General features: G+C 38.4%; 2 protein-coding genes across 4 annotated transcripts in view; one reads left to right on the top strand and one right to left on the bottom strand.

The window, feature by feature from the left end:
• The window catches only part of ZC3H12C (zinc finger CCCH-type containing 12C), a 78,278-nt gene extending 65,582 nt beyond the window's left edge, over positions 1-12,696 (top strand). For 2 of the 3 annotated variants that reach the window (XM_003910657.5, XM_017948945.3), the window contains exons 4-6: positions 126-360; positions 4,140-4,246; positions 5,203-12,689. In XM_003910657.5, coding sequence (XP_003910706.1) covers positions 126-360; positions 4,140-4,246; positions 5,203-6,599 — 1,739 coding nt within the window. In that variant the 3' untranslated portion in view covers positions 6,600-12,689. Of the gene's footprint in view, positions 1-125; positions 361-4,139; positions 4,247-5,202 lie in introns of all 3 variants that reach the window. The other variant, XM_009187222.4, reaches the window with a different exon arrangement.
• A 2,889-nt stretch (positions 12,697-15,585) lies between these two features.
• Positions 15,586-16,322, bottom strand: part of RDX (radixin) — a 114,718-nt gene continuing 113,981 nt past the window's right edge. The window contains exon 16 of the mRNA XM_003910660.5: positions 15,586-16,086. The gene's annotated coding sequence lies outside the window, so the exon portion shown is untranslated. The remainder of the gene's footprint in view (positions 16,087-16,322) is intronic.

The raw sequence follows: 16,322 nt of genomic DNA, 5'->3' as shown, positions 1-16,322 counted from the left end.
ATAATCCCTAATTAAAGGACTACATATATACAGCTAATGTTTTAGAATTTCACATTGTATGAAAGTTGCCATGTGTGTTATCTGTGTATTTCGTTTCTGAAATCCTACCATCATTATTCTTGCAGATCAGGAAATTTTACGTAAGTTAGAAAAGGAGAAAATCCTGGTGTTCACGCCATCCCGGCGAGTCCAGGGGAGGAGAGTGGTGTGCTATGACGACAGGTTCATCGTGAAGCTGGCTTTTGAGTCGGATGGTATCATTGTGTCCAATGATAACTACAGGGATTTGGCTAACGAGAAACCAGAATGGAAGAAGTTCATAGATGAACGATTATTAATGTATTCATTTGTCAATGACAAGTAAGTAAAACCATTTACTTGCCAATGATATTGCTTCTGTGAAAATATAACTATCCCTGGTAGCTGCTACAGAATTCTCTTTTTGCCACTGTCCAGACCTCAAACAGGTTTCTAACAACTGATCTCCCCACTGTTCCTCAGTGGGAGTCAGGAAAACTGCAGAATCATTGCCACAGGAGGCCCAGTGTGAGTGGCAGGCCCCACCTTTCCCTGTAAGTCACTCACAGAACACCTAAGGTAGAGGAAGTCTTCTAAGACTCTGTCTGAAGAACCTGAGGAAACAGACGTAGGGGGAATTCCCATCTTCACCCTCAAAGGGGACTGCCTTTCAAAATCAATGTAGAGCGTTGATAGCTTACTCAATAAGCCATGCTTGGCTTAACAACAGGGATATGTTCTGAGAAGTTTGTCCTCAGGCGATTTCATCATGGGTGTGAACATCATAGAGTGTACTTACACAAACCTAGCTGGTCCAGCCTACCACACGCCTAGGCGATATGATACATACAACCTGTTGCTCCCAGGCTACCAACTTTTATAGCATGCTACTGTGCTGAATACTGTAGGCAATTGTAATACAGTGGTACGATATGTTTGTATATCTAAACATACCTAAACACTGAAGAGGTATATTTACCATAAAATACGCTATAAAAGATTTCTAAATGGTACGTCTCTATAGGGCACTTAACCATGAGTGGAGCTTGCAGGACAGGAAGTTGTCCTGAGTGAGTCAGTGAGTGTATGGTGAGTGAATGTGAAGGGCTAGGACATTACCATAAACCACTGTAGATAAACACTGTCTACTTAGGCTATGTCAAATTTATCAAAAAATACTTTTTTTTCAATAATGTATTAACCTTGGCTTATAACTTTTTTACTATTAATATATAAACCTCTTAGTTTTTAAAACGTTTTTCTCTTTTGTAATAACACTTAGCTTAAAACATTGTACAGCTGTACAAAAACATTTTCTTTCTTTATAGCCTTATTCTATATGCTCTTTTCTATTTTTATTTTTTTCTTTCTTTTTAAAGTTTTTGTTAAAAACTAAGACACAAACACATTATCCTAGGCCTACACAGGGTCAGGAGCATCAGAATCACTGTCCTCCACCTCCACATATTGTTGCTCTGGAAGGTCTCCCGGGCAGTAGTGTGCGTGGAGCTGTCATCTCCTATGGTAACAATGCCTTTTGAAATACTTCCCGAAGGAACTGCATGAAGCTGTTTTACAGTTAACATTTTTTTTAGAAGTAGAAGGAATGCACTCTAAAATAAAAACAAAAGGTATAATATAGTAACTACATAAACCAATAACATAGTTGGGGACTTTTTAGTTTTCTTTTGTTTTTTTGTTTTTTGAGACGGAGTCTTGCACTGTCGCCCAGGCTGGAGTGCAGTGGCGCCATCTCGGCTCACTGCAACTTCAGCCTCCCAGGTTCAAGCAATTCTCATTCCTCAGCCTCCTGAGTAGCGGGAATTACAGGCACGCCCCATCACACCTGGCTAATTTTTGGTTTTTTTTTTTTTAGTAGAGACAAGGTTTCACCATGTTGGCCAGGCTGGTCTCAAACTCCTGGCCTCATGCGGTCTGTCTGTCTTGGCCTCCCAAAGTGCTAGGATTACAGGCGTGAGCCATCACGCACAGCCAGTAACATCGTGGTTTATCAAGTATTATGCACAGTCCGTAATAGTATGTGCTACACTTTTATACGACTGGGGGCACAGTAGCTTTGTTTGTACCAGCATCAGCATGATCACAAACACATGCGTAATGCATTATGCTATCACGTTACCAGCAACTTTTCAGCTCCACCGTCATATGTGCAGTCCATTGTTGACCAAGCTGTTATGCAGTGCGTGACTGTACATGAATTTTTAAAGTTCTTAAACTAATTTAAGATTCTGGCCATGATGAGAGTCTAAAAGTTGATGAATGAACAAATGACATCAACAAGCATGTCTCATGAGAAGTAAATATATTTATAAATATGTAGAAAAAGTTCACCTCTTGTGCCAATTAGAAATGCAAATGAATCTAAAAAGAAAATATTTTCTCACTCATTTAATTCACAACAATAGTTTTGTGTATGCCTCATGCTATTAAAGATGCACTGATATATTATTTGGCAGAGGTTCACAGAAGCCTCAAGCATATTGTGTTCTATCAACCCAAAAATCTCATTTCTTGGAATATATAATGAGGAATAAATAAAGACCAGATATGTTCATTTCTGTATTATTTATAATTGCAAGAATTCAAGGGCAACTAAATGTACAATAGAGAAGTCAATCAAATTATGATACATCTCCTACTGGAATATTATTCAGCTCTTCAGGGTTATTATGAAAAAAAGAATTATGCCAGGTGTGGTGGCTCACACCTGTAATCCTAGCACTTTGGGAGGCCAAGGTGGGTGGATCACCTGAGGCCAGGAGTTTGAGACCAGCCTGGCCAACATGGCAAAACCCCATCTCTACTAAACATCCAAAAAAAATTAGCTGGGTGTAGTGGTGGGCGCCTGTAATCCCAGCTACTTGGGAGGCTGAGGCAGGAGAATTGTTTGAACCCCGGGGGGCAGAGGTTGCAGTGAGCCGAGATCATACCACTTCACTCCAGCCTGGGTGAAACAGCAAAGCTCTGTGTCAAAAAGATAAAAAGAATTATTATGAAGGCTATTAAGAAACATGGGAAAGTTTTTTATGTTAAAAAGACAAAGTGTAAAATCATATTTGTGTTTGATTAAAGCCATGTAAAATGATATGTGCACAATGAAAATGACTTCAATCCAACACGGACATGGAAAGTAATTGTATTAAGATTGTGGGATTGAGTGACTTTATCTTCTGTTTTGTAACATGTAATGTTACCATATTGTTTTATAATACTGAACACTGTGTTTGCTAAGTGTTAATAATCAGCCATGTTGACACTCCTTTAAGGGTTCTTACATTATTCCCATTATTCACATTTTATAGGTAAATACTTGGGTTTAAGTTCAAATGGTGATATAATGAACAGCAGAATTCTTCAAGTGTAACTTCTTTTCATTATTCATGCCATAAATTCTTCTCTTCTTTATTAGTCCATCCAAAATACTAGGTTTATTTCCTTAGCATTTTTTCTATCTCAGCTGAGAAGCGCATTCAAATAGGAAAGAAAATAGATTGGAGTTAGATATAATTGAATCTCGACTGTGCCATGCGACATTGGATAAAAATCACCTAATTTATCTAAACCTAAATTAGAGAAGTTTACTTGTCTGTAAAATGGAGCTGATACTTCATGGGCTCATGGTTAGGACGCCATGGTGTAGTGTGTAAAGTGCCTGGCACTAACCCGTGTTCGGTAAGTTTGTACCTTCCCATTGTGTTCTAGCCCATCCCTTCTCAGCTTCTCCGCCTCACCCCACCTGCAGCAATCTATTTCATGAGGTCTATGTTGATGAAACTCCTAAAGTGTGACTGAAATCATTTTCTAAAACCCTTACAAAATCCCAAGACTGAGAGGAAGGAAGAATTAATAGGATATGGTCAACTCAAAACTTACTTGAATGAAAACAAATACAATTTCAGAGCTCGAAACAGTTGAATTTTCATTAAGAAATGAGAACTTCATTTACTGATTTCTTTTTTACTCTGTAAACATTGAATCAAAACGCTTGGATTAAAATTTCAAAAAAAAATTCCTTATAGTGAACAAATCTTTGTCCTCTTTTTAGAATTAAATTATCAGCTTCCAACTTAGGTATCATTTTTTTATTTTCTCTGTGACAGGTTCATGCCCCCTGATGACCCTCTTGGCAGACATGGCCCCAGTCTGGATAATTTTCTGAGGAAGAAACCTATTGTTCCTGAACACAAAAAGCAGCCTTGTCCATATGGTAACTTGCTTTATGAATATTGAGTATATGCTGTTAGAACACAATATATTATTAAACTTTTATTAATAAAAATAAACACTTAAAATTTTGGATGGCATAATATGCAGGTCTTTGGATTCCAATTAAATTTCAGAAAATGTCTTGGCCATGAAAAAGACTTATTTTTACCTGTTTGGATTCAATACAAATGCATTTCCTTATATTAAAACATGGTTCAAAAAACACTGTTAATTCTACATGAAGTTAGCTTCGAAGTGAATAAAAATTTGGAATTTTTTCATCTAGATACAAATCAGATTAGCATGGTTCTATCGCCCTACAATAGTACACTGTGCTCTTCAAAACAGAATTTCCTACCTAATTATAAAGTCCTACTGGAAGAGAAGAGGCAGGGAGGAGTTGAGGACACAGAGATATTAGCCAAAAGTTCTGGAGGTGGCTGGGCGCAGTGGCTCAAACCTGTAATCCCAGTACTTTGGGAGGCCAAGGTGGGCAGATCACATGAGGCCAGGAGTTGAGACCAGCTTAGGTAACATGGCGAAACCTTGTCTCTACTTAAAATACAAAACAATTCACCAGGCGTGGGGGCGCACGTCTGTAAGCCCACCTACTCAAGTGACTGAGGCATAAAAATTGCTTGAACCCAGGAGGCAGAGGTTGCAGTGAGCTGAGATCACACCACTGCCCTCCACCTGGGTGACAGAGCAAGACTCTGTCCCAAAAAAAAAAAGTTCTGGAGGTGATTGCTACTCATTCGGCCAACTTCCTACTGCTCTTGATAGTAAGGAAGTGAGAAGACTGAGAAGTGACGTTTCTCAAGAGTAAAGAACAGGGTGACACTTAAAACAGCTCCCATTTCTATCGTCGTCTCTTCTACACGTTAAAATCATAGGGCCAAACTGTGTTTTCCGGATCTGATGGTATGCTCCTTGGCTAATTAATTTTACTCTTCTTAGGAAAGAAGTGTACCTATGGACACAAGTGCAAATACTATCATCCCGAAAGGGGCAGCCAGCCACAGCGGTCAGTGGCTGATGAACTCCGTGCCATGTCTAGAAATACGGCAGCCAAAACTGCAAACGAAGGAGGACTGGTGAAAAGCAACAGTGTTCCTTGTAGCACCAAGGCTGATAGCTCTTCTGATGTCAAACGAGGTGCTCCAAAGAGGCAATCAGATCCAAGCATAAGGACTCAAGTCTACCAAGACCTAGAAGAAAAGCTTCCCACCAAAAACAAATTGGAAACCAGGTCTGTACCTTCCTTAGTTAGCATCCCGGCTACTTCAACTGCAAAACCCCAAAGCACTACATCTTTAAGCAATGGCCTTCCATCTGGAGTTCATTTCCCACCTCAGGATCAAAGACCACAGGGACAATATCCTCCAATGATGATGGCAACCAAAAATCATGGAACGCTAATGCCTTATGAACAGTATCCAAAATGTGACTCGCCTGTCGACATTGGATATTATTCCATGTTGAATGCATACTCAAATCTGAGTCTCTCAGGCCCACGAAGCCCTGAAAGGCGTTTCTCCTTAGACACAGATTATAGAATAAGTTCCGTAGCTTCTGACTGCAGCAGTGAAGGGAGCATGAGCTGTGGGAGCAGTGACTCCTACGTGGGTTACAATGACCGGTCCTATGTCAGCTCCCCCGACCCACAGCTAGAGGAGAATTTGAAGTGTCAACACATGCACCCTCACAGCCGCCTTAATCCTCAACCCTTCCTGCAGAATTTCCACGACCCCTTAACCAGAGTGCAAAGTTACAGTCACGAAGAACCAAAGTTCCATCACAAGCCTCCTCTTCCGCACTTGGCTCTGCACCTGCAGCACCCCGCTGTGGGCGCCCGGTCCAGCTGTCCCGGCGACTACCCCTCTCCTCCAAGTTCAGCACACTCTAAGGCACCACACCTAGGGAGGTCCTTGGTGGCCACGAGAATAGACAGCATCTCTGACTCTCGACTTTATGATAGTTCTCCTTCACGACAAAGAAAGCCTTATTCCCGCCAGGAAGGCCTGGGAGGCTGGGAGAGGCCGGGTTATGGGATCGACGCCTATGGGTACCGGCAGACATATTCCTTGCCCGATAACTCCACGCAGCCGTGTTATGAGCAGTTCACCTTCCAGAGCCTCCCCGAGCAGCAGGAGCCCGCCTGGCGGATCCCGTACTGTGGAATGCCGCAAGATCCCCCCAGGTATCAAGACAACCGAGAAAAGATTTATATCAATTTGTGCAACATCTTCCCACCTGACCTTGTGAGAATTGTCATGAAAAGGAATCCTCACATGACAGACGCCCAGCAGCTCGCCGCAGCCATTTTAGTGGAGAAATCCCAGCTGGGTTATTGAAAGATGATGCATCTTTGTGGTGTTTAGTAGTTTTTTGTTCAGCTCAAATGCTGAGGGAGGTTTGCTACAATAGCACATGTGATCTCCTTCTCAGCAAGGAGGTTATATAGTATCCATTTATGTGAAATACTGTGTCATGGAATCTGTATGTATAGCCCCACATGGTGGAAGTATCACGGGATTGCTTTACATTTAAACTTTTTTTTAACATTTCCTTTTTAAAGCTATATCCTTGGCTGGAAATTTTTCCAGTTTGATTTAATAGATGTATCTGTGATCTTTGATATTAATCTTTGGTGCATCAGGGGTTTATATGCAGCACTTTTTATCCTTGTTTTGTGTTTTATTAACTTGGTGTTTGTCTATCAATTGCAAGCAATTACAATACCTTCAGAATGTGGGACATTTGACTAGACCTAGCAAACTGTTTTTTCGAGCCAAGCTTAATTAGACTCTTTTACAGCTTTTTAAGTTATTTTTATTTGGGGAAAGTGGGCTTCTTTGTGCTATAATCATTATTTATAGAGACAAAGATATACTACAGCACTGACTTTATATTTTAAACAAAATGTAAGTTACCAGTTTTATGTTGAAATGGGTAACAGTATATATATTAGAATGATTTACAATATGGCACTTTTCATTGTGTTATTTTTGTTTGGATTTTTTTCTGTTAAGAAATTAGTTAATTTAATATGGTTGATTTAAAAGAAAGCAGATGCAATCAATGGAAAAAATGTTTCCATTTTTTTTAAATGAATAAGGCAAAAGCTATAACTGTTACAGGTTAGAGCTTTGTTATCCAGCTGTGATGTGCTTCTAGACAGTAGAAGTGGAATTGAATTCCTAGATTTCCATTAACCTGTATTTTTAATATGTCTGTCTTTTTGTTTTGGGGCACAACAATACTGGATAAAATAACCCTTTCACAGCACTTGCCTGTTTTTAATGAATCTAATTATTCACAATGCAACTTTTATATTTAACATACTCTTTAGCTTTCCTGCTATTTATCAAGGCTGGCCTGAGGTGGGTTTATGTGTTGAGGATATGCAACATTTCTTGATACTGCACTATAGAAATGGTGATGGAGAAGTTGTAAATGGTAACTTAAAATTTTTGTAAGATATTGTATATTTTCCATTTTCCTGAAGGTAGTTTTCTTGGGGGGCCTGTTATATTATTAAGGCCAGATTCTTGCCACAAATAGTGTAGTTTTAGATACAGACTAAGGTCTGTTCTAGTATTAGTAAGGGATATTTCTGGTTTCAAAGTCCTGGGTTTTGCTAGCGGTGAATACATTTCTGCGGATTAGAAGACAGATTTTGCAGCCAGTGGCAGACAGTTGTGTGACTGACATCACTTGACAGTTGCCTCCAGATTTTGAATTGTACTTTGTGTAACAGACTCATTCAGATCTTTTTCTGTAGTCTGCTTAGATGCCCTGGCTATTCTGATTATTCTGCATGCTACAGTTTGAAGTAAAGCCCTGAAAAACCAGAAAGTACCTTTTACTGTTGATACAAATTGTATCTTTTTAACTATAAGAACTGTTTTGATTTGTAGATCTAGTTAAAACACAAGTATGTAACTATGATTAGACTTTTGGGCAACATTTTATCCCTTATTTAAATACAAATTTTTTAAGTAAAATTGAGGTCTAGAATAGGTTAGAAAATAAAAATAACAATTTAGATAAATAAAAGTGTTTGTCTTAGTTTTATATAATATATTAAAACACATTACATAAATTTATTGGCATTTTCTTTCTCCTAAAACTTACCTAGTGTGAACTTAAAATAAAGGTAAAATGCTGCCTGAAAATAATGTCCAAGCACCTTTGACTAGGATAACATTTTCACTACTTGTGCGACACTGTGTGTTGCACGAAGTAGGATTTGGGTATACAGTAAATGCTTCTAAAAGGCATTGTGCATATTGACATAACCAATAATCTGAACCGTGTTCAGCAAACTTAATTCAGGAAAGTGATGTTCTACACAATTATTGCTGTTGTGTTTGAAATGTGTGTGGCACTCATCTGTACCCAGAAATAATATGGGTGAGACCACACAACCCATTGTGAGTGGTGTCTGTCTGAGAGCAACGCTACTCACCTGTGAAATTGTTCTCCTTGATTTGGTTGGTCACTATAAAGCAAGTTTAAACATAGAGGCTAACTCAGTGCCAAAACTAGGGTTACAGATGTGTAATATCTTTTATTTTAGTCATATTCTAAGACTTTTTTTTAGTATGAAATCACTTTTAAATTATACATGTAGGTTTTGCTTCCATTTTCTTCATTTTACCATTTATTTGAACATTCGCCAAATTTTACTCCATTTATTTAAATGAGATCTTAGGTGAGATGTGTGTGACACTTTGAATTTGACCTTCTTGTGTTATTAGCTGACTATTTGTCATTGCCTCATGGATTTTAAATTATGGGAAAATAGTGTAGCCAGCTGCCACCTCTACTGAAGTGAATAGCTCTGAACTACCCACACTAAATCCTTCAGTGTAATTAACTATGAGTTTAAAAATAGCAGTTTTCTTATGTGAAGAGGACAATTTGTCCCCTTGTTTTGAATCACCAGTGTTGCGTTCAGAGCTGTAGAATGAGATAATTGGCAGACTTTAGGTACAGCAAATTCTTACTTATCTAAAGCAATAAGTCAAAGGAGTCCATCATTAAATTAAATCCATAGCTGATCACAAGCCTTCATGTTAGCCAAAACTTTCTCTCTAACCAAATCTTTTACCAGACTTGCTAATAAGTAACCAGAGAGGTGTATTAATAAGTGAAATTGCCAGAAATGGTCAACTGATCAAAAACAAAAAAAGGATTCAGATTGGAATATTTTGCCCCTGAATAATTGACAGTTGACTGTACTTTACACAGTAAGTAGCCAGTCTGTTTGTCTCTGTGTCTTAGTCCAGAGGGAATAGTACCTAACTGGCCAAATACTGGCTCTTGGTATTTCCTTCTTTCTTGCATGTGATACAGACGTTTTCAGTCTTGTTTTTATGATCTCTCTATATATCCTGATAAGAGTTTGTCACTGACCTACACATTTGGAAGAAATGCACACCAGTATACAATATTTGATACTGGTGGAAACTTGACCTTTGTGTTTTTATGAAAATTCATTTATGAGAATATGTAATATAACTGAAGAGTATTTTATATATATCTATATATACACAAATATGTATTTGTTATGAGGTATTAAAAACAGGGGTTGGGGGAGTGCTTCTGATGGCTAACTTTTCTCTAATTGAACTATGTTTCTTTGAGTTGTGAACGACCAAGTCTGGGGTCTGGACAGCCAATGATAAGATTTAGAACCACTTGGATGGAAAGTGATTCTTCACTGGTTTTATTCTTGGTATTTTAAAAGAATTATTTTGATATTTTTAATAGAATGTGTAATTTTAAAGTACACAAAAAACTTAAAGTAGTATTGATTATACAAATAATTATTTAACATGTCTTATGGATGTATCTATATGTATATAGACAGTAATATATTTATAAAACAAATATACTTTGCTTATGTTATAGCTCTTGTTTGTGACAGGTGGGAGGATGGCTCTGGGGGTGTGTGTGTGTTTGTGTGTGTGTGTGTGTGTGTGTGTGTTGAAAACTCAAGCTGTTTTCCTCTGATTTACAGTGGTATTTACTTTAAAGTATATATGGTTTTCGTTCTTCTTTTTGCTATTCAGCTTCCTTATTCAAGATAAAATAAGATGTACAGTTTTCTGGCCATTCTGTTGGTGTGTGGTGCATCCATTTTATTGTCATATAACTCCTGGAGAATTCTCAGGTGACCTGAAATCAAACAGGTTCTGGTTGGACATATACTTATGTTCCAAATATATTAAAGATGGTAATTCAGCTAACATGTTAAGTTTCCAAGGTATACACTGACAAATAAAGTGAGGTATTAAAAAGAGATGGATTACACACATGCCTTAGAATAAGAGAAAACAGAGCGTTAATAAAAGTAAAAAAAAGTACACTATCTTAGCCCCCTAGGGCAGGGGCGGATTTTTTCTGTAAAGGATCAGATAGTAAATAATACAGGAATCATATGGGCTTAAAATACCATTGTAAAAACTTCTCATCTCTGGCTGTATGGCATAAGAACAGCCACAGATAACATGTAAATGAGTGTGGCTGTGTTCCAATAAAACTTTATTTACAGAAACAGGAAGCAGGTCAGATTTGGCCTGTGGGCCAGGGTTTGCTGATCTCAAGCAGTAAATCCTAGTATATGTTAACAGAAGAAATCATAATTGCATTTCAGTTGACATTCAAAGAAAATCTGGTAGTTTTTGATATCCTTCAAAAGAGGATTGTTAGACATTCATATGAAAGCATCCTAATTCATTTGAGTTTTTTACCTGTTTACACCCGTTATTTATTAGAGATATTTCTTGTGCTTCACCACACAAAAAAAAGCATTCTGTTAAAATGTTTTAATATGTATTGAATTTTTTTCATGAACTTTTCATTTCTATTGATAAATGGGAATCCCTTACCAACCTTTTGTTTTTTAACAGCCTCATGGACCAAAAAAATCTGTTGCAGCATTTAATTAGCCACAAATACATTTTGGCTGCATTTACCAGTTACATTTTTCTGTTGGTTTTGGCTTCTAATAAATGATATATCTGCCATTCTTTAAAAATGGTTTTAAAGAAGATAAATATATTGTAATTTCACATGCTATAGCTTTATTCTGTAAGATTAAAACTTGTGACTAGTGTAATTGTAGCTATAATGTGAGTGGCATGTTACAATGTAACTCTTTATAAGAAATAAAATGTATCTCTGCTTTGTCTGTCCAGATCTTTAGGTTTTTTAGATGCTTTGGGACTGTCCTTGGTGAATGATATTCTTCGTATGATCATGTGTAATTCTGAGTTCGTTGGAAGTACACGCTGCTGAGCATGTTCATTCACAGTGCTTTATACCGGCTGTTGCATGGATAATATCATTTTCATAAGAACATTTAAACAGCATGAACATCATTATCCACTTCAATAGTTAAACTTTCTTTTAAAATTGGAATGCAACTCTGGGTTTTAACAATTTTTTTTTTTTTTTAAGTGGTTACTTTGTTTTTCCTTAATACTTTCTGTTAACTTGCTATTAACGCCTGTTGCAGTGTTAACTGTTATATGTTAGAAAGTGGCTTTTCCCCTAAGATTCTTAGTCTTTTAGATTTAAAGACAATTTAAGGTTTTGGCCATTTGGCAGTAGAAAATGTGCATGTTTTAACTTAGCTTTATAAAATCCCTAACGTTTTACTTCTTGAACCATATACCAAATTTGCCAATTTTCTGTCCAAGTATTTCAGATGAATAACAAAATGTTGTTCATTAAAGCTTTCGCCACCTTTCTTAAAGCAGCTTATGTTCCAAGGGAAGAAGGCATCGAAAAGCAAACGTTTCTTTTTATGAAGAATACGTGTTCGAATTCCTTCAGTTTTTTTGAAATTAGAAATTTCTTATGTGAACTATTCACAAACATGCAGACTTCTGCAGAGACAAAGCATTTCATTGCAAGTGTACCAGGTTATTGATTTTATCTTTGCCTTTCAGGGTTTTTTCTCCCAAACCAGAGTCGTATGCTGCTAGTAGAATTTTTTATTTGATCCTGCAAACTTTTCTTATAGGAAAAGTAAGGCAAAAGATGTTCAGTGCAACCATCTGATAAACTGATGTGATTGTATTTATCCTCTGTTCTGTGTATTTCTGTAATGGAATCTTTATAATTCCCAAAGCAGTATTTTAGATCTACTGGAAATCTATATCAAAACAGCTATGTGATTCTGCCACTGAGACAAAAATTTAAAAATTCTTTTTTCTTCTGCTGGTTTGTTTTTCTTTAATGAAGAAATTGATCTCATATGGCACCACAGATGCTAAATAAATAAAAGCATCATACTTCTCTACTTTGCCCGCATTCAGAGCTTAACATTGTGAGCATTGTGTAAGATAAACACATGGTCAGTATCAATGTAAATGTTAGAGCCATAATTAATTTCTATGAAAATTGAAATTAAATGTCAAAGACAACTAGACATAACTTAAGGCATGATGAGAGTGTTTTTTTTTCCTGAACCCGTCATTATAGTGTTGGTTCCCGGTGCTTTTGAAGTATCATCAGGTGTCTGGCTAGGAGTATTGTTGGTAGGGACCTCGTCCAGGGAGTTTGTAAGATAATGCTAGATGGCACGGACATCCTCTTTTCTGATTATGAGGGCTGCCAATTGATTTAAAATGTATTGAAAGGGCCGAGCGCAGTGACTCACGCCTGTAATCCCAGCAGTTTGGGAGGCCAAGGCAGGCGGATCACTTGAGGTCAAAAGTTCGAGACCAGCCTGGCCAACATGGTGAAACCCCATCTCTACTAAAAATACAAAAAAAAAAAAAAAAAATTAGCTGGGCTTCATGGCACATGCCTGTAATCCCAGCTACTCAGAAGACTGAGGCAGGAGAAGGTTGCAGTGAGCCAAGATCGTGCCACTGCACTCCAGCCTGGGTGACAGAGCAAGACTTTGTCTCAAAAAAAAAAAAAAATGTATCGAAAAGACTCATGTTGGTGCAGTGGTATTTACTAGGATGCGCAAAACTTTGAGCACTGATATCCATGACACCCTGACAGGTAGTGGGGCACAGAGAACGAGGGTACACACATCCCCCCCTTCAAGGAGTTCAACTTCTTTAGCTGGCCTGGAATGTGCAGGGCCACGTAGCCAACAGGAGTAAGGATTTTGTTTGTAAAAATAAATTGAATAGATTTGAATGAACAGAAATGGAAATTTTTATCTCTTTAATAGTCGAGGCTGGAAAAGTTAGATCACTGGGGGGAAAGGCTCTGCTTCTGTGAAAGTCCTGCACAGATTGGGAGAGATTGCAGACAGCTGTCAGGAACTCCAGGGCTGTGTTTGAATCTCAGTCCTGCACATATTACTATGGTAACTATATATATGAGACACACAATATGTAAAATTTGGGCAAATTCTCTTTCAGAGTCTTTTTCTTGCACAGCTGTGAAGTGATCAGAATGCCCATCTCACAGGCTTATTGTCACTAACTACATGGTGGTGATGACAGTGGGTGTAAGGATAACTCAAGGACAGATGCAAACAAATACAATGCTGTATCCACCCTGTTCTTGCTGAAGTAAAACAGCAATCTTCGCTGTATCCCAACTATTCTAGACAGCAGCGTCTTCCTGACCCAGTTGTCCTAATAATTTTCTATTAATGAAATACTGTTTCCGATGCAGTCACCGTATTGTCATGATCTTCATGATTTAGCATGTGGACGTTCTATGTCACTGCGTGACAAGCCACTACTTCAGAGAGCAGGTTTCTCCTCCTACATTGCTTTTTGGACCTTTGCTTTTCTTATTGTTCTCTAAAATTGCCATTTGCATTGTTAAGTATTCTTTTCTCCCCCTACTCGATTACTGTAAGCTGCGTAACTGCCAGCTTGTGGATTTAGACCATTTATTTTGGCTCTGTCAGCAGATTTGATTATTGATGTTTGATTGTTGGCAGAGGAGTCAGCATATTCAAAATAAGCATTAGGTGTGAGTTCCCCAGGTACTTCCACAGGCTGAGCCAAGAATCCAGGAGAACATTCTATCAGGCAACAGTGTTACCTGGGGTAAGGACTATTTCTTCTCCACCTATACCATTGGGTGAGAAGAATGGGTTAATACTCATTGATGAATGAAGTGGCATGTGAGAAGGGGAGTTTGGTAAAAAGCAACTGTGATAGTGAATTTATTCAAAACAAAACGCCTGCAGTTGGGTCTCTCATTAGTTGAACATCCTTATTTGTTAGGCTTTGCACCTCAGCCTCTGTTGCTGTTTTAGAGTTAATGGTTTTCATTTTTGTGTTTTTAAAGGATTTTTAATTTTTTTAACATTTTAAAGGTTTCCCTTTTTAAAGATTTTTAAAATAACCTTTTAAAAAATGTATTTCTCTCTAGGTGCAGTCATCAGCCTTGGGTTAAGAGTACACACCCCAGCTCCACACATCATACACGTAGCAGATTGGCAAATTTCTAAACAGAGTAATAATTGCCCCCATCTCCAAGGGTTGTTAAGACTAAATGAGTTGAAACAAGTAAAACCTTTTGAACATGCAGATCCATAGTGTGTGTTCAGTAAGTGACAGCCATTATTATGTAAATAACTAGGGGTATTTAAATGCATAGTAATTTTGAGACGTTCTCAATGGAGCCTTCCCTGTCTCTATAGTTATGCTGTGGAAGAGTGTGAATTCTAACAATCCATGTAATTTGATATATTCAATGGTGAGGTCTATTTCAGAAGTGGTATTTTAACCTTCGAAGAGTTCTTAGAACCCATTTCCTTGCTACTCCCATCAGTCAGCTCTTCTTGGTTTAAGGGTTTTTCTCTGTATCTGCATTGTAATAGGGAAAGTGGAATAACAAATGATGATTACAAAAGGGTTTCAGAATCTCACACTTAAGCAGTTTCCGACTGCATCACTAACATCCCCTGCACTCCTCTTTTACTCCTGAAGGTGGCGCTCCGCAAACCTGTCTGCACCTCTTCCCCACCGCACACACCCTTGACCCAAGGGAAGAGGAATGTCGGTCCCTTCCCATAAGAACCTACAGAGCCAACCTGGACAGAGCAATAGCTGCTGTGTGGTCTCAGGTGTACGATGTACATCTTGGGAGATGTCAGATGACATTGGGCAACTGTTTTTCCCTTAAGCATTCCCTTCTAGTTTACAACTGCTGCTTTCAAAGTTGGAGAGATGAGGCTAGCAAGAAGAGTACTCACATCTGAGGGGCCCGTACTATATATTTACACAAATTAAAATTCTATGAAACAAGCATTATCCCTATTTTAGAAATGAGGAAACTAAAACTCAAAGAGCTAAAAGCACTTGCTCAAAGACAACCTCATGATTCAATTCCCACTGTGCACGCTTTCAGAATTCTTTTTCCCACTTCAGTGTGCTGCAAGGCAGGGCTAGGAACGGGCCCTTTGTCATCTTTGGTATGAGTTATTCTACACAAACTTAGGTCTGAGGAATGAAACCAGTTATGCTGTAAGTGCACATCCTTGAACATGCTATAACTTTACCTGGGAACAGGGAGAGACTAGGAAAAATATGAACTAGGGCTGTATTTTTACTTCTTCCGTGGACACACACACCTTCATCACTCTGCTTTCATGTACAAACACCTGCGACAAAGATGTCACTTGGATTAGAGGGAAAGGTTTCACTGAGATCTTCCTGCGTTGAGGCTTCTGGTGATGGGCTTGGGTTGGGACTCAAGCCAGCTGACCAGGGTTCAGTGCTCAAGGCCCTGGAAAAATCCAGGGTCCGCTGCCTCTGATAAGCAAGAGTGGTAGGTTCTGTGTCCAAAGGAGGTTATTTCAGAGTCTGGCCTCTTGTCTCCACTGTAGCATTCTTTGTAGCCCTGGAGAGGAAAAGGCAGTACATTTATTTCTAATGTTTCCAATCATGCTCAGGGACCTTCTAGGGTGTTTTTAGAGAAGGCCTATTTAGCTTTCAGACTCTTGACAATGCCCACTGCAAACACAACACCTTTTATGCTGAAGCAGCTGCCACTGGCGTTTCCCTGTGCTTTCTATTTTGCACAAATTCACCATGAGATTAAAAATAGGAATGTTTAATGAGGTAACCAAATAGATT

The sequence above is a fragment of the Papio anubis genome, chromosome 12, assembly GCF_008728515.1.
Source record: "Papio anubis isolate 15944 chromosome 12, Panubis1.0, whole genome shotgun sequence".
Lineage (NCBI taxonomy): Eukaryota > Metazoa > Chordata > Mammalia > Primates > Cercopithecidae > Papio > Papio anubis.
This window is presented reverse-complemented; position numbering and strand designations above follow the sequence as displayed.